The sequence below is a fragment of the Rhea americana genome, unplaced genomic scaffold (assembly GCF_003343005.1).
Source record: "Rhea americana isolate MKP2758 unplaced genomic scaffold, rheAme1 scaffold_358, whole genome shotgun sequence".
NCBI classification, from domain to species: Eukaryota; Metazoa; Chordata; class Aves; order Rheiformes; family Rheidae; genus Rhea; species Rhea americana.
In genome coordinates, this window is record NW_028186488.1 from 404,807 (window position 1) to 427,021 (window position 22,215).

General features: G+C 48.9%; 2 protein-coding genes across 3 annotated transcripts; both read right to left on the reverse strand.

The window, feature by feature from the left end:
* Window positions 1–1,767: 1,767 nt before the first annotated feature.
* On the reverse strand, window positions 1,768–9,851 carry RNASEL (ribonuclease L). 2 transcript variants are annotated; one of them, XM_085312123.1, is made up of 8 exons: window positions 9,630–9,851; window positions 6,945–8,537; window positions 6,470–6,558; window positions 5,868–6,058; window positions 5,649–5,766; window positions 4,313–4,431; window positions 3,214–3,351; window positions 1,768–2,151 (listed from the first exon to the last, which is right to left on the reverse strand). In XM_085312123.1, coding segments are annotated over exons 2-8 (2,106 nt in total). In that variant the 5' UTR covers window positions 8,395–8,537; window positions 9,630–9,851; the 3' UTR covers window positions 1,768–2,150. The 2 variants fall into 2 exon arrangements, with proteins under 2 accessions (XP_085168249.1, XP_085168248.1); XM_085312122.1 differs by lacking the exon at window positions 1,768–2,151 and having other exon boundaries at window positions 2,227–3,351.
* Window positions 9,852–14,437: 4,586 nt separating this feature from the next.
* Window positions 14,438–20,774, reverse strand: RGS16 (regulator of G protein signaling 16). The gene is made up of 6 exons (XM_085312124.1): window positions 20,756–20,774; window positions 20,386–20,487; window positions 19,637–19,698; window positions 18,497–18,580; window positions 17,941–18,107; window positions 14,438–17,671 (listed from the first exon to the last, which is right to left on the reverse strand). Exons 2-6 carry the CDS (start codon window positions 20,424–20,426, stop codon window positions 17,471–17,473), a joined length of 555 nt encoding a protein of 184 aa, XP_085168250.1. The 5' UTR covers window positions 20,427–20,487; window positions 20,756–20,774; the 3' UTR covers window positions 14,438–17,470.
* Window positions 20,775–22,215: the final 1,441 nt, after the last annotated feature.

The following is a 22,215-nucleotide window of genomic DNA, read 5'->3' on the forward strand; positions in this document are numbered from 1 at the left end:
AAAGAGTGATAGCAAATACTCTGCCCGAGGAAGGGTGTCCTCCAGGACTGCCACCTCCAAGCAGTGCGTCAAGCCCTGCCACARAGGGAGCAACGTTCGTTGCTGAGGATTTAGGTTGCTTTCCTGTTGCGTGGTTTCATTCTCGTTTCCTCAGTTGCAGGCTTGCAGCCTTGTCTCAGCTCATSGCCCCTCCGAACTTGCTACAGAAACAAAATACCTCCTGCGGGTGGAAAGGTTGAAGTAGTTCCCTTGCACTTCTTCACTATTCAGCTGTCCTGGGGGAAGTCAAACCATGGCAGTCTTGCCACAGCCTTTGCATCAAAATCAGCTAATGCCTGACTCAGGGCCTTAGCATGTCTTTAAATCGATGTTCAGTAGTTTTTGTTTTTTTTTTTTTTTTTTCCTCAGAGCACTAGCCACATCATACTAAACACCTTCATTTTCCTGTGTGAAACGGAGGCAGAGTGGCTTCGCCAAGTCACCAGGAAGCTACAGAAAACCAAAGTGCACTTCTGGCCAGATCTCAGAGAAAAGGCTGCGACCTTTATCATAACTGCCTCTTAGGGCTCCTTCGCTTGGAAGCTCTCAGCTCTGTAATTTAAGCTATTTTACTTAATTTTTAACTCCCAAATCCTGGAAGACTACATTCCCGCAGCAATCCAGGTGCATTTGAGTCAGGAGAAATATTAAGGTTTCATATTTGTCTGTTATCCATATTTTGCTTCTGGAGGATCAAAAACCCGCTCCCCACTGCCCTGAAATAAGAGACTGCCCTAGGGGCTGCATCAGCTTCTCACAACCAGCTGCAAGACTGACCAGCTCCTTGGAAAACTGCTCGTGTGCTGTACGACCAGGGGCCATTCCTGTGCACGCACAGGTGACACTAGGGAGCACCGAATCCCATGACACCCGGGTCAGGCCAGCCAGCTGCCCTGGGGTCACCCGGTGAGGAAAAAAAAAAAAAAAAAAAAAAGCAGAGTCCTTGCAAACGAGCAACATACAGGCACAACAGCAGGGGATTGCAAGATGTAGAGCCAAAGCCATGTGGCCCTGGGCACTGTGTGCCCAGTTTGTTAGTCTGCCTGTGAGAGACTAATACCTCCCAGATGGGCACCGGTGCTGGCRGGCACCAGTGCATCACCCAGCACTAGCTCAGGCAGATGCTCCAARCCCCCAAGGGACACTTTTGCCCTCAGGCTGTGCCTGTCAGGCTGCGACACATCAGGCACCGCAACACGGCCTCCTCGCTGGTTTTTAGCGCTGCCCGACCCTCCCCGAGCGCTCACCCATCTCCCCCATGCACTGCTGGGAGGGGGGGCTGCTCCCCAGCCACATCCTGCGCTCACCACAGTGGCATTTTCCCAGCTTCAGCCCACCTGGCAGCCCCACGCTTGGCGAGCAATAAGCTGTGCAAGTGCCTTGAATGAATCAAGTTTCTCCTCTGACACCAGCGTGCCAGCACCTCTGGCTTCCCAGGAAACAAGATGCTGCACCATAGACCACAAAAACCTTCCTGGAAATTCTTTCTAGCAGCCTGACTACCCYAGAAAGACAAATAATAGCTTCTGTAGATTTAATCTTTCCTCAGTTTAGCCATCTTTGGGCTTTCTCTACCTTCAAGAAGARCTTTCTGCAGCCACCTGAGGTTCGTGGACACAGGTTAGCTCATCCACCACCCCAACTTCCACCCTTCAAAAGGAAAATAAATCAGAAGAAATTACCATTTAGCCAATTATTTCACAAGAGACAGCATCATTCCTGTGACAGTAAGCCTTCACTACTTTCTGATGCATATAATTTCAAAGAAAATACCTTGCAGAACTAGCTTTATTTGGATCAATGAATTGCTGGAGTTTTAAATACATACCAGAGCTCCAAACTGGTTTCCCCTTCCCCAAATTCTTCTCAACACCTTTTCCCCTCAGACTTCCTATCAGCCAGAAGCAATTCATCTGAGCAGTGACAAGACTATTCACTGCTTTACCTAAATAGCCAAAAGGCACTTCCCTAGGGAGGTCAGAAATCCCAGCTTCTCAGGCATTTTGCAGTGCTGCAGGCCGCTAACTCTTTCCATGTAGAGGGGATGGGGGGGATCTCATTCATAAGTGTAATAAGAATCATTTTTCAGGCATGTTTATTCCAAGTTTAGTTCTGTATAGGGTAATAAAAAGGTTAAAAATCTCACTTTGAAAAAAAATTAAAAATGCAGTCAACACTTGAAAAATATTTCCATAAATGACATACAATCATTGTGCAACTCAGAGTGAAGGCAAAGGCAGCTGTGAACAGAGAAGCAAGCAAGCACTAGGACAAAGGGGTCCACGCATTGAATGTCCTTAGATTTCAGATACATATCAAAAAGATTTATACCATCCAGTCTCCAACATCAAAGCTCTAACCTGGCTACATGCTACTGCTGTATGGGCACCAGCTCTGCCTGTAGGAGCCATCCCTGACAAGGGACAGTGATGCCCCAGCACCCGTGTTTTGGGGACAGGGAGTATTTGTGCATAGCCCTGCCTTGCGGATAACATCTCTAAAGGGCACTGTGCTGAGCTTGTCCTTTACAAGAGGAAGGAGTCCTTGCAGACCCTTGGCTTCAGGGACCTTATTCACGTCCATCAGGGTTACTAACAGCAGCAGAGTTTTGTGAAATCACTCTCCTTACATCCGTTCCTCACAGAAATACTTACGTCTCTCAGCAGAAGTCCCTCACKTCCCAACAGGCTTACCTGCATACACCTCTGCCAGCTCTCAGCTAACAAGCCAAGAGCAGGTCTGCAGCCACTGATTGCCCRAGTATCTCCACTTCTGGCTGTTAGGTTTCAAAGGGAGCAAAAGSAAGTCTCCAGTTGTCTGAGTTCTCCTCCTGCCTCCCACGTGTATAGGGAGGAGGGCTCTGTCCTACTCCCTACGCTCCCTGCTCTCCATAAGAACCAGGGCCTTTATCTCCATCTCAGGGGCAGATAAGCCTCAAGTGACAGAGTCAAGGGGAACCTGGGCTGAGCCTCAGCTTGGTTCCTTTCCAAAGCCTGTGTTTGTTACACCAAATATTTTAAAATGAAAGAGATGCTTGAGCAGCGTAAGCCCCCCATGTTCTGTCCTTACATACACTCCCTCCACCTGTTTACACACTTTCTTCAGCTGAGGAAACAGGGAATAAAAGGAGGTAGAGATGAGATTAGCCAAGGGACATGAGGTAACAACACATACTATGACAGAGAAGGGTCCTGAATATCTGTAAGGTGACTGAAAATGGGATGCTTGCGTAAGTAGTTGTAGACATCAATGGTCAGTGCTGGAAAAAGCCTGAAGAAATAGTCAGCGTGATCCCCTATTATTTCGCTGATCCTGAAATGAAACAGAAACAGAATGGAATTTTAAAGCTCTCCCAAGGAGTCCAAATGTCCAGGATGCCTTAGCTCGCTCCTTACTGCGGAAAAGCCATTCCAGAGGCTTTCCTGGAACATGGAAAGGTTTTCTAGAAATCCAGTACCCTTGAACTACTACTTTTCTAGGCCTTGCCCAAGGTCTGCACTCCCTTTGTCACTATTCCAACATCTCCATCTGCCTTATTCCRCCTACATCTTCGCTGAACAGTGGTGGTGATGACCAAACTCAGTGAAATTGTTGCCTCGAATTGATACTAATGTGCCAGCTGGAGATGGCTAACCTTGGATGTAAGCACCCATGACTATAAAGGGTTGTGAGCTGAGGAGAGTCTGGCAGTTCTTTGGGAGTCCAGTCCTACCCAAAAGGGTGAGAACAAGAATTTTTCTCTTAACAAGATTGGTGCTTCCTGATCCATATCTCAAAGCACCTCAGTACAGTAAACAGAAGCACTCTGGAAATAATAGCAAGGTATATAAGGAGGCTTTTTCAAGGTGAGAAATAGCACAAATACTTAAAAGTGGTCTAGAAGCCTTCCTGGAGTTACGGCAAAACACCAACGTGCCACAAGAACGGCAGTCCAGGAAGGACACATTTATGGCCCTGCTGTCACAGACAGCTGTCTAGACCACATGGAGGTTGCTCTGGAAAGGCAAGAGTGCTGAAATGAAGCCATCACCAAATCTCTGGAGCTGAATGCTCTGCTTAAAGGCTGTGTATCTATGGGTGATGATCTGGGTACCAGATTTTTGCTTCAAGAAGTCTAGTCATGTTAGAGGATTTTGTTGTTGTTGTTGTTCACCCTTCTAGAAGGGGAGAACAACCTTCTGGAGAAAATTTTGCTCTCAAATTTGCTGATACTTGCAGATATATATGCCCCCTAAAACGCAACTGTGGCAGGGACAGGAATGTGAATGTTTACCTTTTTTGTGGGTGTTCATCCAGGTTTCTGATGAACCTCAGAAGGTTTTGGACTCCATTCTTATATTTGTATGCTCTGCCCTCAGGCTTTTCCATGATTTCCAGAACCTCCTTGTCAATCTGAAGCAAAAATTGCAGATTATTCTCTACTTTTCACACATAACGAAAGTAGCTCGTTGTCCTCCGCTCACTACAGCTGCTCTCTTTACAGAGAGATCATCCTGCATGAAGAGTCAGCAACTCTCAAATGTTTACCAACATGAACAGAAGAGTGCTTTGCAGGACATTTGTCATGCAGACCACTTGATTCCAAGTGCTTTCTCTCTTGATTTGCCAGGGTTTGACATTCACATTAGGATTGTCCTTGTGGCACAGTAGATTTTAATGCACATCTGGAGGGCAGAAGGGACACAGCAGTCTTGGTCCTACTGCGTCWTTGTTTAGAAAAGGCCCTGCGGAATATGATACTGCACTGAGATTGAGACCTCAGTAGGCAGCCAGGATGCTACCTGCACAAGCAGGTCTGATCTCACTGCTTTCGAACCAATCTACAGTAACACTTCTGCAGAAATCTGCTGGCAACAAAGGCCAGTAGTCCTTGTTTTAATAGTCACCAGTAAACATTCTTTAGAAGTTTTCTGTTCATTCTACAGCCACCACCCCCACCTGTATAAAAGTGCTTGTATAGCAATATCACTATCACCTGGGAACTCAAAGAGCTAAGACATAGCACCGTTACATTCTGTGGTTGCATCTGCATCAGAGTCTCTACYGTGTAGACTGTACCAGCTGAGCGTGCTGCTAAGATGACCACTTTATTTGGCACTCRCCCTTCTTCCCTTGCATGCAGGATGGGTCTGTGGTCACAGCCCTCCTAACTTACCCCCAATGCCTGCTTTGGCAAGGCACTGCTGTGCTATGGGTTGCTCATCAGAGCTGTCCTCRGGCCAGTTGTGAGGGTGCCAAGACCATCTCTGCCACACTCACCACCTCAGTTCCTCTCCCCTCCTACAGCCTTCAGCTCCACCAAGCACGAACGACAAGGAGTCTTGCTGCCTTGGACATGTGGGAGGGCTACTGCACCTTAGGGTTATGTCTGTTAGGTAGTTTATGAAATTGCTTCACCCCAGCCAACAGAAGCCCCCTGGATACCACCCTGAAGACATTGATGCTATTTTGATTACGTGGCTTTGACTTGTTTCCCCCAATTATCTGTATATACATAGGGCTCCTCTCTCTAGTTATGGTTTTAGAAAGGGCTTGTGAAACACTCAGAAAAAGTTTGTGCCTGTACACCTAACTCAACTCTCATACAAATCCAAAGAAGAAAGGATTACCTTCCTAGTCCACTGCAGGTAAACAACACGTTCAGAAGTATTAAAGTCTTTAAAAATAGTTTCCCGGTTCTGGYAATCTTTGATTTTGTTCCATATATTCTTCAGGAAATTGAACCTGCTGTAGAACCAGAAGCTTCATTAACTGCAACAGAACATCATTTCTAGCAGTTACAGGCAAATTTTCAGTCCAAACTTTTCCTTTGCACTCCCAGGACTTACATTTGTTTGCTCCAGAAAAAGGGATGTTTTCTCAGATCTTCCAGTCCCCGCTCATCATAAGCCCTCAAGGATTTCACAAGGTCAAGAGCCTCCTCGTAATCAGGGGAACCTGCAGCCACATCCTCAGCACTGATTTTCTCAAATGGTTTCTTACCCCTTGTTATCACATACAGTACAAGTTTGCTAAGGGCCTACAAAGAAACAGGTCACTACTTAAGTGTGATATATGAAACTTCCTGCCAAGCAGAAGAAATTAATATTCCAAAATAAAAAGTCTGCCTATATGAACCCATACACATGCCTAGGGACATGCACAAGAATATACATGAACACACAGATATCTGTAAAGTTGTGTGTGCAAAAACAGGCATGACAGGCCCCGTAATTGTACTCAAATGGCTTGCTGTTGGATATCCCAACAGCAACCAGCTTTACATCTTCATCACTGTCATTCTTCTGCAGAGTCTATTGCTTTAGGGGCTTTCCCAAAACCCAAGGATTTTTTAGTTGAGGATGCAGAAAGTTTTCCCTTGGGATTTGCAAGGGAAGAAGTCAGAAATTGCCTGARACTTGAAACATACATTGATTCAGGGGGAAGTTACCTCTAGGTCTGAGTTTACAAGTTCCTTTTTCTCTTCAGTCAATACTCTTTGATTATCAAAATCCGCCAAGTAAATTTTGCCATTTAAATCTGAGGAAATAAGAAATTGTTAACAAACAATGTAGAACCCTGATACAGCCTGTCACTGATTTCTGGATGGCTCCTCCTTTAGGAAACAAATCTCTGGAGGCATCTACTGTGGGTTGGCCTACCTGGAAAGCCCTGGGATGGAAGGCAGACCTAATGAGACAGGTAAAGCTATTCTGGTCACTGCTCCATGGCTCTCTGGGAACACATCTACACTTATTTAAATAAGAGAGCTAATGCCACAGACATCTCATTCCRCATAAAGACATCTGCATAGTTGTTTTCGTATCTATTTTAGAGACAGCTMTGAAGTGTCCTCTAAACTATAAGCAACAGGAAAACAAGATGAGAACGCTGAGAGAAAAGGAAAAAAAAGAAAAAAAGATAACCTATCAAAAAATTGCTGGGACACAGATCCTGGTGAGCAAATCCCAGCAAGTGCAGTTCTCTCACTGCCTGGAAGATCATCTTCAGAATGCCTTTGTAATCCATTTCATCTTCCGATTCTTGCAAGTACTCTTCAAGGTTTTTCTCCCAGAGAGGAAAGCACAAATATAAGCAGCCTTTTGCCTCCTCATACTGAAAGGGTTTCAGTAAATGCTTGCCGCTACCACACTGTTCAAAGAATCTTTTCTCTTTGTCATCCTCTGCACCACGGCGGAGGCTTATTCTTACTGCCACCTCTGTGTCACCATAGAGCCCCAGGTAGATGCTACCTTGGGAAGTGTTCTGAATCCTATAGTAAATGAACTGAAATATCTTTAGTTTGCCAATCATGGGGCGATATATTTCATAAAGCTTTTTTATGYGGTCCCTCCAGCGTTTGCTGGTTGGCTCCCAGTCTGTAGGGGGGTTTGGAACAAACTTGGCATTGTGCTTCAGAAGAAGCTTCACCAGCTCAGAAGCACGATTCCTATTTGCAACCTCTATAAGGTTCCCAATATCAGTCCTTGCTCTTTTTTCACAAAGCAACTTTGCTATGTTGTAATTTTTTTTCTTTACAGCTACCATCAGYGCTGTGTTGCCCTCATTATCTGCATCATCAATATCTATTTCATCCTTCTCCAATAAAGCTTTCACCAAATCTAAGCTCTTCATTTCAGCAGCCAAGATGAGGGCAGTTTTCCCATTTTCATCTCTGCTGTTCACATCAACACCACAGTCCAACAGGAAGTGTCCTATAGAGACAGCAGACTCCACTGTTTCATTGTCACTGTGCTTCAGGGCATGGATCAAGGCATTTCTATCTTGGTTGTCACAGATGTTCAGATCAGCATTCATATCTTGGATCAGAGTTTTTACAATTGAGACATGACCCTGCCTACAAGCATCCATCAATGCTGTTGCACCTCCTTTATTTAGTTTTCTTTTCTCCTCAGAGACGACCCTCCTCAGATTCACATCTGCCCCTTTGCAGTACAGGAATCTCAAGGCCTTCTCTCTCCCATACCAAGCAGCCTCCATGAAAGCTGTGAATCCGTTGTCGTCATGCTCATTAATGTCTACTCCAAGACCCAAAAAGAGCTCCAACAGCGTCACATTTCCCTCTATCCCTGCCTCAATAAAGGCAGTGCCACCGTTGTCCTTCCTCGCATGCAGATCAGCACCCTTGTCCAGAAGAAGCTGAACCAGGTCCTCACTCACATGCACAGCACTCTGCAGTGGTGTCCAACCTGAGTCTGCTTTGGAATTCACGTCCACCCCTTTCTCCAACAACTCTTTCACTTTTTCTATGTCTTCGTTTCTCACAGCAGTATGTAGCTGGGCATTGAGGTCTTCTGTTGTATCGGTGCTTGAAGAGGGTGATGCCTCCAGCTGGTTCTGAGTGGTGTGCTCCATGATTGTGAGAGGGAGGGCTTTGTACCTTCGGTTTCCCCACTGAAGCCCAGGGATCTCGCTGAAGGATGGGAGAGGCAGTGCTCAATGCCTTCGTTGTGTGGGGATGCTATGTATTTGGCTAATGAAGGCTTCCTGCTCTTCACCTAATTAATAAAGAGAAGATCCTGTTTATTGAATCGTGAAATCTCTCCAGTTTCAGCCGATGTTAGGAAGATCCAAAGAAACCAAGAATAGCAATGCCAGTATCGGTCAAGAGAGCTATGGCTGGGGAGAAGCAGAGCTTTATCACTTACCCAAACCTACGTTTTTATCACCTTTTCTGATCTACTCCCAACACTACAGACAGACCTCCCCTGTGAACTGTGTGGACCTGGGCAACTAGGTGATTCCTTAAGGAAAGTGCRCAACACTGCTGGCTATGCTTACAAAAGGACAGGAGAGAATCCATAAAGTTCTTGCTATAAAAATTATGCCAAATCTCCTATGGGTCACCTAAACAAGCCAGTAGGATTTTCAGATCCTTGAAGGAAAATTCAGTAAACATTCAGAGGCTGGCGTTCCCCTTCAGTTTTGGATGACAGCCACAAACATGGGCCTGTAAAGACCCTTAACCAATATCTGGAAAAGCCAATGAGGTTCTCCTAATCTTCCCGAATCTCCAAATGCAATTAGGAGAACCTATGTGACCAGAAGCCTTTCTGGATCTCTTCGTGACACTAAGAGGTTAATCAGGTAGGACCTCAAGTATCTGGAAAAGTTAGAGCTCCGATACCCTTTTTCCTAACTGTGAAGGGTACCTAAATTACTTTSCCAGGGACCAGCACTTTCTGAAGTCACTGTCTGACAAGCTGGACAAGAAATTATTTAGATAAATAAATAAGATAATAGACAGAGTTCTTAGTTTATAAAGCCAAATGCACATTAATTTACCCCCTGGAAAGTCAAGGAAGTCCCATTTTAGGTTTCGAGGCATCTTCCTCCCTTCTTAAAGTGAGACATAAATATCATATTTCATTGATTTAGATATATTTGCATTTCTTAGTAAATAATCCTCTATTCCTTTTTCCACATATAGAAAAAAATAAAACATTACTTTCAGATAATCCCAAACACTCCAGTCTCATTGAAACCAAGAGCAGGGTACAAAGGAAGAACTGAGCAGAGTTCACAGTGGCTGCACCGCTGTGCAAGCCACCCAGAGCCCTCTGCCAGAGGYGGGCCACATCCTCACTCACCTGCGCAGAGGTCAGCAGCAGCAAAGCTGCAAGAGCAAGCCCCCAGGCTGGTGGCTCTGCTGCCTGTCACCACGCAAGTGCCACCAGCTCGGCCACAGCAAGGAATTGGGAAGCACTGGGGGGGTGCGGGGGAGGAGGRGGGGGTTCAAGTCACCCAAGGGGGAGGYGTGTGTCTGCCTGCTCCCCTTCCTCTTCCTGCAGGCAGCAGGGTTGAAGGTTGCAATCCCCTGTTCTAGGAAGTGTTTTCGTCATGTCCTGCTGGCTTTCGTTCAGGAGYGATTTTGCACTTCCGCAAGAGGCTCCCAGATGAAGCGCTTAGTCATGTAACCCAGCCCACCAACCAGCACCCGCGACTGCGGGCACGGAGCGGTGCAAGGGACCTGCCCCGGCGAGGCAAGGAAGTCATCCTCTACCCTTCCAGAAATCAGGCAACTGCTTAAAATGTTTTCAAAGTCAGAGAGCAGTTTTTCTAAGCAGTTTTGCYTCCCTCTCCTCATCTGTTTCCCTACACTCACATGCTGTTTGTAAATCTGTGTTCAGCAGTGTTTTAGGAGCTGAAGGCACAGGGATGCTCAATGCACCAGTGATGTTTTTTCCTGCTACCACCTTTTGGTAAATCCACCAGATATCCRCATGAAGAAAGTCTTCATGCTGCTAAATTCCACCCAGGGAATCAAGGAATTYCATGTCCTTTTGTATCCCCGTTCACACCTGCCTAACCACAGCCAGCAGTGTTGGCAGGCTGCTGTGCTGTAGCCAGGCACAAGCAYGCTTCCTCTCTGTGTAGGCAGGTCTGCGTAAACACAGCACTATCTGAGGGAGCCTAGTCCTCCAACCCTTCCCTTCTGCACTTCTGCATGCAAATCACCAGCTGAGATACATCAGCAAATCCAGGCTGCGACAGCAGCTGCTGAGGCACAAGAGGCTGCCATCCGGTTTCTCCCACCACCTAGTAACGTAACATCGGTCAATCAGCTTGCAGAGTCGATGCGACTGGCAAGCAGGGGCTCCACAGCTATGCGAGTGTGCTGAACTGTGTCCACAGCAAGATTCAGACCATACTCAAAATGGGGCTGAAACTGCACCAGTGAACTCATGCCTGGCTTTCCACCACTGACGCAMGCACAAGCACACGAGCTGCACGTAAGCCTACGTACACAAAGACACAGCCAAATACAAGCACAAAGAACGTGAGGACACGAATGCAGGAAAACACACTCTAGARGGGGTATGGATGCTTAGACGCAGCCCTGCACACAGGTTATAYATGCACACCCAAATCCTCACATCTCTACATTATTGCTTGCACGCATCTGTATGCCATCATGTTCACAAATGCTCTGAAAAGCTCCGCCTATGCAGGAGTCACATCTTTGCATGCTAACCACCATATGGAGCATCCTTCCTTTCACAGCACACAGCACATCTACGAGACGTGGAAAGCCCTGCAGTCTCTGCAGGGCAGAGCTGCACAGCAGCAGCCTGCCCCACAGAATTCATATCGCCACAGGAGACCTTCATACAGCCCCACAGGGACAAAGACCTTGAAAACCTGGGACAATCTCAAAGCGTGTCAGACTGTCAAAACCCCATTTTTACTCACAGCAGTTTGCTGCACTCAACAGCATCTGCTGGTTTCACCAGAGCTAGGGCTCTGCCTAGGTACTTAATTTCCTGTTTGCAGACTGGAAGAGTCATGGTCATTCTTCAGCCTGAGAAGTAAACAAAAACAGAGTAGCAGTACATCACAGACTCCAAGCCAGCGATGAAGGCTTGATAAATTAGGAGGGTCATGTAAAAGAAAGGATACAATGCATCTGTCTTGATGGTTGTCACCCCAGGATGGACTTATATATATATCACTTCTCTCCTACAAAAAGGAAGATAGACTACCAAAGATTGAGGGCAACATCTTTACTCCATCATCTAAAGAAACACTGAGTTTGTTAGCTGACTACAGACCAGGCTCCATCGTGGGCCTGCTGTTTCCATGCTGATGGCTCTTGGGCAGCAGTGGACAACATGGCCTTTCTTTTGGCAGAAGCRGGGGTCAGGGATTTTGATTCTAGCTGTAGCACCAGGATGTCACACTCYCTAGGCAGAGCAGAAACCTGAGCAGCTCCTCTTGCCTGGTGACAACCTTGATGGAGTTATGTTCCCAATGTGACACTGGGTTTTGCTGCTGAAGGTTATCTGYTTGGATGTCCTTCATACTGTAGCAGTGCCAAGCGCCCAAAGCCTCTTCTGAAGAATCAGAAGTGTCGCATTTGGCTCATAGAGGACAGTGTTAAATCCCTTCATCTGAACTCCTTAGAAAGACCCTTACAACTTGTCATTARAAAGGCAGTTACAATACAGAATAATACCATGCCACTCAGCTRTCTAAGCAGAAAAGACCGCTTATAGTCTAAGCTCAAACTCTCCATCTCTGTGCTGGGGAGTTTTTGAAGATTAGAAAATTTAAAATGTTTTCTAAAGCATAAGAGCACAGGGGTCCCCATTTTACCCATTACTGTAGCCTCCAGGCTGTTGCAGTTCCTGCTCTGTTTGCACTGCTGTAGGGAGTCCTTATTTACCTCCATGCACCCAGAGGCTCAGAGCCGAGCTGCAGAGACATGAGTGGGAAAGCCAAGTGCAGCCTTGCAAATCTTCCTTTTCCTCYGCACTGACGGACCTGTGCCCATTTTGCAGCCTTTCCCTTGGGAGAATATAGCCTAGTATCCAAGCACTGGCCATCAGCCACAAATACACATGAGGCTTCTGAGCTAAAAATATAACAACAAAAACTGCCTGCTAAAACCCAAATAACTTTTAAAGAACCCATGAATAGTAAGATCATTTTTTCCTCTGTGTTCCTAGCACTTGTTTCCTTATTATATCACCAAACRGGAACTCCCAAAGCTTATGTGCTTGGTCACATTGATAATGACTTTCAGTGCTGGAACAAATCCCTGGAAAAGGACCGACATAAGGACACACACCAAGTACTCACGGGTGCAGCTGCAAACACAGGAGCCACCAACCAAGTTCCACTTTGCAGTGGAGTATCTTCACACTTTTGTCTGCATTTRTTAGTCTTTCAGGCTACTGTTTAGATCTCATCAGGGGAAAAAAAGACCTCTTGRTAAAAGCAGGCCTAGGAAGAAGAGCTGAAGGCAACAGGACCTCACCAAGCAGGGGCACAGTCTCACCAGACCAAGTCCATTGAAGGTACTCAAGTCTTGCCAAGATAGGTCAAACAAGGGCCAAGACTAAGGACCTGAGCTTAAATACAGCTCCCGAGCAAAGGAGGAGGTCCTGGACAAAGATTCCCTCAGCTGTTTCTCATCCCGCTCTTTTCCCAGCAGGCTGCTCCTTGGCTACAGCTGCATTGTATCAGCACTGGCCTTGGGCATCAACAGCCAAACCCACTGGGGGACAGGGAGGCCCTGGGGAGCCTGTGGGTGCACCCAGGGCCCTGGCAGCGTCCAAAAGCGTGAATATTGTCATCGATATTTTACTGGTTATGGAAACGCAGTGGTGGCTAGTGTCCCCAACGAGGCTGTGGGCAGATAGCGGGACCTGGGGGCAGCAGCCTCGGCGTCGGGTCTCAGGCGCAGCGAGGGCGGCCGTGAGCCCGTGCGTCAAGGACGGCGTCCGGCGCTTTGTTCCGGCCGAAGTAGAAAGTCACTGGGTGGGAAACGGTAAAAATGCAGCTGCTCCCTGTCCATCGACCGGCACAGGAGGGGCCACGTCGCAGCCCGACGCGCAGGGAAACGGGAGGGTTTTTCCACTGAATTAATGCAACCCCACCACCACCAGCACCACCACCAGCACCACGCAGCCGGCTCATGGAAACCTGGCCCCGGAGCAAGCAYGCGTCACCCCCGCGCTCCCTCTCTCCTTCCCTCCTGCCTGCTAGGCACAATTTTTCTGGACTTATTCGTCACGTTTTCCCCTTGGGAAGCTGGTGAGACTCGTGAGACAGAGCTGTGCTGCAAACGTGACGCTACGGTATTAGCTGTAACGTGCGGAGCGCTAAAACCCAGCCGGGGCTGTCCATTTCGAGGCACGTTGCCTCAAGAATGAACGCAGCCCCACGTTTCCTTCTAAGGACATCTCAAGTCCTCAATCTCTCAAAAAGATCTTAAATCCTAATTAAATTTTCTTTTTTGTTGTTGTTGTTGTTTGCGCTGCTTAAATATCTTTTAGAGAAAATTAGATTTAAATCAACTTCAAGGTCTGCCAAACAAACTACTGGGTTTTCTTTAGTTAGAAGTTTCAATTTAAAAAGAGAGAGAGAGAGAATACGATTTTGTGTTCCTCTGCTTCAATGCCGTTTTGCTAATCTCACTGAAACTTCCTTGCTGGATAATTTAAGCACTTGCTGGGTAGCTTTCATTTCACTACTTCTTTCTCACGCACACTAAAACCAGGTATGTGTGCAAATTGCAGTGATTTTAGACCACCAAGCAAGGCGACACAAGGAAACAGTGAACAGGAGAGAAGACAGGAAATCTAAACTGCCTTTCTCGCATTAGGTAGATGGCAACTGCAAAATGGGAAGAGTTTGTGTATTTTTAGAACATATGATGATTCCTGGACTCATAAGGCTTTGGAAACACCACAAGAGACGTTATAGCAGCAGCAGCTTGCAAAGGATTTTCTAACGGCAGCCAGTGGTTTGGACTAATAGTGCTGTCGAAGGACCCCTGAATTACTGTTACCTTTGATGCCAGCTCCTCCTTGGCAGACCACTTACGTTCTCCTCCACCGAAGCAGGGCAGTTAACTTCAGCTGCGAAACCAAGCAAATAAATAACAAGGTGGTAGCTTAAAAACATGTTTGGCTTGGTCTTTATTTGGCGCGTTCGCGTCCCCTCCGTACGGCGTCTCCGAGCTGCGCTCGGGCACGTCAGCCGCGCTCCGCTCCGGTGCATCCTGCAGCCCCGGCCGTCCCAAAGCCTCCTGCGAGCGCGCCGCCTCGCACGGACCGAGCGCTGCCCGACAGTACAACGTTTCCTAGTACCCCCCTCCCCAACACCAGGTACTTTCCCCGTTAGAAAAGAGTCCCATAATCAGCTAGATTGTTGGTGCTAAATCAAATATTAGTCGTGACAGTGATTGGAAACTCAGTTTTGCAAACAGCAGCCCTAAMCTGATTCCTCCTGTGCTTAACGGACAATAGTACCTTACTGATACTAAATACGTGTTGTGAACCGTAATCCAGTAAAGTGCTCAGAAAATGGCAAGCAATAGAAACGATACTAAACATCAATGAACAGATTCAAAACTTAACTTCTGCGCTCCTTGTTTCAGTGAACTGTTCATGTCTCTTTAATAAGCCAAATGTCACAAAGAACTTTTCCTCTTACAAAAGTCTCCCCCTTGTTTTTCTATCTGTTTTTGATATTGTAGCTTTTAAAGCAACTGTAAATGCCCTGCAAACCATGAAGCACAAGCATCTTTCTTTACATTGTATGCTTTGTAATACAGAAGTCCAAAATTAGAATGTAAAAATAAATCAGAAGTCTTCAAAAAAACCAATGGTGTCACAGTATTTTTTTTCTTTGCGTTTTATAATAATGACATTATGTTAGTATTGAAAACGGACCGTTGTGCGTTGTTCACTTCAGTWACACTATGAAGGTGGTTCCAGTTGCAAAAATAAATAATAAATAATAAAGCAGCTAAATTCTCCCTGCAAATGCAGCCGGAACCCACCGAGACTCAGAGGTAGAATCAGGATGGGGAAAGCGGAAGAGGACTCCCACCAGGRCCCCGGTGCTGCTTCCTGAGACTCTCCCTTGCTCTGCTCAAACAGCCATAAAGTGCCGGAGTCATCCTGTGCTTTGACTCAGACAAATGCTTGGAGGGGGCCAAAAGAAGGCTTCCTTGGCAAGCAATGAGTAACAGCAGAACAAGGACCTCAAGGTTTGGTCTTGAGATGGTCTAGGGATGAACAGAGGCATGCATGGCCGCACAAGGCTGTTGTCTCACTAGGAAACCCATGCTCATGGCACGTACTCCCTGACCCAGCACCGAAAACCCGAGACAGCTCTGCACTAGTAACCGAAGCAGCTGCCACCACCGTTGCTGCAAAACGGATCTTCAGCTTTCTGGTGTAGCTGCAGCCCCAGAGTCTGGACTACCYAAGGGAGCTTTGGGAGCCATAAATACCTGCTCAGCAGGGCTTCTGAAGAGCTTGCAGCACAGGTCTCCATTTGTGAAATGTTCTGCCACCCCCCCAGGGAAGCTCTTCCTGTCTCCCACCAAATTCCCAGCCACAGCTCTCGCTTTTGGATGGCTCACCACGTYTCTTTTAAAGCGCTACGGCTGCAGACTGGCTTCACCAGCTGAGGGAACACCAGGCCCGATTTTAACCAGGGGAAAGCTCCAGGATTTCTCCCACCTATCTCATTAAAAGGAACTATTTTCTCYGTAAGATCGTTTATGAAGAACATAAATTCTATGAGCCTGATGTGGAGGGAGAGCCATCTGCATCACCCCTTGAACTAYTATCCTACAGCACTCCTTTCCTGGTATGGGAGGCCTGTTTGAGGAAATAGCTATATTTAAGGAGAGCATGTTTAAAAAAAGTAGTTTTCAAYAGGGTCACTCACCAAAGTGCACATTTCATGTGAGTGTTCTCCATCTAGGACAAGCTGCTAGTCTACATGCCAAGATGCCAGGCACAAAGCTCTATTTAAGGGGAGAAAGGAAACAACATGGACTGCAAAGTGTCCTTTTACTGCCATCAACAGTCCKCCAAGCTCACGGTAAGCCTCCCATCTTAGGCCTCACCGGCAGCCCTGCCAGACTAGAGCTCTCACTACTGTGATTCCTGTTTTGTGCGCCATGGTCCTGTTATGCATCTGCCTATTTATCTCTCTTAGTTTCGTATATAGAAAATGTGGAAGGCATGCTAAGTACTGAAACATGTAATATAATTTAGCTTACAAGCTCCTCAGAGCCAGGGACATTTGTGTGCTTTGAGCAGTGCATTTCTATAAATATGTATTTTAAAACAATAATAAATAGTAACAATAATCATAAAAATGTACACATATGACCTAAGATTAGGTGCAATTTAAAGGTCATATAGCTTAAGAAAGAAAATGTCAATGCTCTACCTATGCTGTGCTAGAAGAAGGTATAAAGCTTCGATGCAGCGCATGCATAGAAAACAGCAGAATAAGAATCTTATGATCAGGACAAGACAGTTGCAGAGTCCCTCTGGCTGAAAATGCCAGGTAGTTTTTGGACTTCTATTCTGCAAGGTCCCTCATGGAAAAAACCCTACAGGGGTCTGGGCTGTTGCCCTGGGCACTGCGGGAATTGCAGACTCTGTGCACTACCTGCAGCTTRCGGTTGTTTGTGCAGGTCAGAGGCAGGGTCCTGAGAGCAGGCAGAAGCTCTCCTGTTACGTGCAGTTCAATGCTTGGGGGCATCCAGTCTCTTCCCTGGACTTGCAACCCAAATCCGATGTGTTCCTTCCTTCCTTTYGCTACGGTGTGCAGGTCTCCTGTTGCATGCTGGTGCTGCAGGGGGAAGCAACGGGCACATGCTCGCAGGTGAGTGCTTTCTGCCCGGGTCCCTCCTCCGACAGTCCTGTTTCACAGTTCCCCACTCCAGCAGTCGGAAAGCCTGTGGTGGGGAGGGAGAACCACTCTTCACAACAGCTCCATGGGAAGTGGAAGCATTTAAGGTCCTGGAGATCCTGAATAAAATCCCAGGACTTCAGCCAAAACTGCACCGCATGGTCCTCAGGTCTCACCAACCGTCTCTCAGACTCCARCCTCTGCTGCAGTGCCTCTGCCTTGTCCCGTAGCTCTTCCCCCCCGGCGCTGGCGCTGGCTCAGGTCAGGTATGCGACCGCTTACTGATGCAATGGCTAGTGGCCTGCTTCGTCATGTCCTGGTACGAGGCGGATTTCAGGAACCTGGGGTAGGAGTCCTTCTCCATCAAGGTGCGGGTTTTTGCCTGGGCTTCATTGAAGCAAGCAGAGGTGGCACCCGAGAGGTTCTTCCGGGTAATCTCCCTGGTTTCATGGTCGATATTTACCTGCAAGGAAGAAGGGGCCATAAACATTAACTTGGCATTAGCTTCCCTCCCAYGTGGAAAGAGAAACTGCTTTCTCCACAGGAGGGTAAAGATGCTTCCAGTCCTTACATTCCTTCRTTCTGGAACATGATATGAGATTGAACACTTTTGTGAATCTTYCCCCCGAGTTGAGAAAGGACTTGAATAAAGCCCATTGAGATATTTTATTCCATTTACCCCTCTGTTCAGTGTTAGGACTACAGAACAGGGAGCCAAAAAATCTTTCTCACCTCTCTGGGTGCTTCAGTTTGAACAAACTCCTCAAAGATCCTGTTGGCCTTGGAGGCTAGCTTCGTTTTTGACCGGGTCTTTTTGAAGTCCTCACAAGCCAGCCAAAAGTCTAGGTTCTCCTCACTGAACTCTGTCTTCAGGAAGGTGTGGAAGGCAGTCACCCCATCTGGGAAGAAAAGGGAAACGACGGTAATGGGACAGAAGGGAACAAAAGGAAAGCAGTGCTCATCTCCTCCCTGGGAGGCAATGAAGCCTGCCAGATGCGACACTGCTGAGCAAGCGTCTCCCGGGGAGTTCAGAGCATGACATCTACAGATTTCCTTTCCCGCTGGACAAATTCCACCCTCTGAGATTCTGCTAATTGGCCTCTAGACTCCAATGAAATCCTTTCCCACAGACAAGTATTCCTCTGGTTTTATTTATCTGACCTTTCTATAATGAGTCTTCAGAGCATATTCTTTACAGCTTTGGAAAAGATCTAATTCTACCTAAGGAGAAATCCATTTAGGTACTAGTACATCTGGAGCAACTGAGCAACAATAGCTTTATTTTTACCTCTTGGCTGAGATCTAGAGGGAAGATGCTGAGGAGTGTGGGAGAGTACTTGCAGCGATGATTTTGGTTCCAGGCTCAGAGAATCTATTCAATTACAAAGCGGGAGATGCTTGGTGGCCTTCACAGCACACAACAAAGGCAGGAAAAAAATAAGCCTAGCCCAAAYCAGCAGTATGGAAGGACTATCTGTTGCTGTGGAATGACTTTTAAGGTAGACCATGACTTATACATTAAAATTTAGCCAGCCTGCCATTATGTTCTTGCTGTAAACCCCAATGTAAGGGTGGTATTATATGCGGGACTCAGAAGGAGGTTTGAAGAGAGGAGAGGGAGACAACACCTTAYGGAAGACAACTCCATGCACCACAATATATATAGCAAATTTTGAGTGGGAAGATGAATATGTAAATATAACTCAGTAAAGCAGCTGAATTCTTCCCCCTCCCCCCGAGTAAGATTCACCCCCAGAAGCATGGGTCTGAGGGCAGCAACATAGTCCTCCGGAGGGGGGGAATCGTGTGAAGGTGGTTGTGTTACTGTGACAAGCAGATAGAGCTGCCTTTCTGTGAGCGTGGAGAAAGGGAAGCCTGGGGTAGGGGCTGCCGGGCTGCTTATAGACCGTTAGGAAAAGGAGCAGGYGGTTGCAAGAAAGAGGCAACAGAAGGATGAAGAAATGATGGAGTTGTCCAAAAATTAATAAAGCTTACGGCCCAGGGGAGAGTTTTGCCAGGTTGCTGCTGCCGCTTTCCGCATTGTGCCAGAGGRAGAAGGAAACCCCATCCCACTACTGCTACAGACCAGACAGTTGGCTCAGGATCACCCCGATAATGTTCCTGGCTCAAGGAAGTGGCATTACATGGTCAGACAGTGCCCATGCGCCAGAGGAAGGACCCAGCCAGAAGAAAGGGGTAAAGGTGCCACAGGTCTGACCAAGCTAGGCAGTAACTCAGTTTATCAGCTCTGTCAGGGGACCACTCTCCAGAGCAGGAAGGGGTCTCCTCCTAATTTTTAAAACACCTGATTTGAGGAGGAGACAAACTTTCCTTGTACGCTGACTCCAGACATGAGATACCCCCGTCGCTCRCTGTGACCACACTTGCCCTATGTGCTCTGATCGAGAGGAAAYGAAATCCTACTCACTTTTACTCTTCAGGAGCTGGTCGAAGGATTCTCTCCATTCRAGCACCTCTTTTGAGGCGTCCCTGGAAAAGACAGAAGGACATGAGCTTCGCTTTCCCGCAGGCACCGTTTCCCATGCCCCGCGGCCTCGTTGTGTACCAAGAGACGGGGCAAGAAGAGTGGCAGCAGCACTGGGCAGGAAGCCAAACTGAGGTCCGTTACCTGTGGGGCCTCTTCCCTTTCTCTTTTTCCCTTTCCTTTGCCTTCCCTGCTGGCTCAGCAGACCTCAGCTCCATAGCGCRGCTGTGGCCGGCTCTTCTGCGCGGGACCGGCAGAGGAGCCCCTCTCCCCTGCTACGAGCTCGGCGGAGCTCCCTCTGCAAGAAGGCTTCCTGCCGCCGGCAGTAATACTTAGTATTCGGGTTTTAACGTTGACTGCGCTCCCAGGCGCGGGTCCGCGTAAGGGCTCCGGGTTTCTTGCCTGGCGCTGCGGCGCTGCTCCCGTGCACCTAGTGCGAGAGCCTCGGCTCCCCAGCCCGACTTTATAACCGGTGGTGCTGGGAAGCCGCCCGCCTCCCCCGCCGGCTGGGTGGGACCTGGGGGTGGCGGGATGCGCTGCTCTGCATGCGGATGGGCAGGATCATCCCCCCCCATCACCCCCCCCGGGACGGTGCGGTCCGCGGGGACCGTCCTGCCGCTCTGCCCGCAGCCCAGGGCCCCCCGGCACGGGCACGCGGGGCTGAGCCCGGGACGCGGCAGAGCGCGGCTCGCCTCCGCCTGGCGCCCGGCTGCAGCTTGCCGGAGGGCCCCATCTCGCCTCCCGGCTCTGGTTTACCGAGCAGGATCCCCAAGCGGGTCTTGAAAGCCTTGGCTCTGGAAAGGAAGAAGGGGCGAGGTGGGAGCGCGGGGCGGCTGGAGGGACGTGCGCGGCCGCCCGGAGGCACCGTCGGTGCCCGCCCCGCCGGGACGGCCCCGTCCCCTTGCCCTTCGCCTCGCTGGCTTGCTTGCGTTCCCAGGTATGAAATAAACGGTGGCCGAATCGCTTTCTCTGCTCCCTGGCAGCCGCTCTCAGCGGCGTGGATCCCTCCCAGACGCCACGGAGGGATCTGCCGCGCCGCCGCCGCACGACGGAGCCCCTCACCTCTCCGGGCCGGCGGCGGGGAGCGGCGCTTCACGCGGCCGGCGGAGCGGGAGGGCTGCCGGGGGCCGCGGCGAGAGCCGCTTCGGGGGGGGGACGGGAGGGAGGCAGCGGGGGGCTCGTCCTTGAGCGTCGCAGGCGCAACTGCTTCCCGGATACCAGGGGAGTGGGGGGGAAACAGGCCCCCCTCCCCGGGCAGCTCTGCGGGCAGCCGCTTTACTCTCCCTTTCAAATGAGTAAGAAGATATTTTGCTTAAAAGCAGGCAGCTCTCCAGTGGGGAATACAGTAGATGCAGCTCCTGTCCCCTGTCCCCTCCTGGGGACAGGAGGCTCAGCACCTTTACGCACACGTCCCCAAAGTACTCTCAAGCACTGTGGGCCAGTAAGGAGGATTTCTGGCASCATCAGCTTAGCTTAAGGTATTTCTGCTCGCACTCATGAACAGCTACCTCATTGCAGGGTGCTGGAGGTTGGGGTTTATGGAGGGACCAACAACGTGCTGGTACTGAAGAAGCACCAACCCAGCTGCCTTTCAGTGCAGGGCGCATCGAGGCACAGTTTTGCTTCGGARAGTTTTTCCCTGAAAAGACGCGAAGCAAGAAGAGCTACGTGGACCAGGGGTGGATGTTGAGCACTGGGAGCCGAGTCGAGGGAGCTCGGGGAGAAAGACAGAAGATCCGTGTGTGGTACGRATGGAATAAAAAGGGGAGGACGTGGAAGCAGATGGGCAGGGGAGGCAGGGACTAGCTGGGCTGTGTGAGGGGGAGACAGGGGCTGCCCCGTCCCAGGGAAGGGGAGAGGAGGCCGGGGCGGGCCGCGCTGCGGGCTCTCGCTGCCTGACCCGGGTGTCTGACACCTCCTTTCCTCTGAAGCGGTTGGAAGCACCGGAGATGGTGGTCAGCAGGAGCAAACGTGGAGGTACCCCGGCCGCAACAGCCAGCACCGGCTGCCCGGCTTCGCCGCGCTGCCTCCGCACGGCCTTGCAGCCGGAGAAGAGGAGAACCAGGCCCCCACCAAGAGCTCAGGGGAGGCGAGAAGAGCAGGGGATTAGCGGCTCCTGGATAATCTCTGTTTTTTCTCCTTAGGAAAGGGCATGGCAGCACGGCATGGGCTGTTCCCACAAGACCCATGCCAGCTCTCCCGCCGCTGCCCACAAGCCGGTTTCATYGACTGCCGACAAAAGAGCACACCACGCTCGCACGGGAGGGAAGAGCTGCTCTGGAAAGTTGTAGCAGTGCGGAAGGAGATTATTGAAAATAAAAATTAGAATTACAAATGAGCTTCTGGAGGGGCAGCTGCTCTCCACTCCGCTCACGTGCTTGCTTTGTGCAGCACCAGAGCACATCTGCRTAGGGAGAGGTATCTGACAGCAGGTATTTTTAATCTTCTCTTTCCGTTCCCAGCACCTGCTCTTTAAAGTCACTGAACAGCAAAAAAATAAAAGGAAAAAAAAAGCCAAAGGC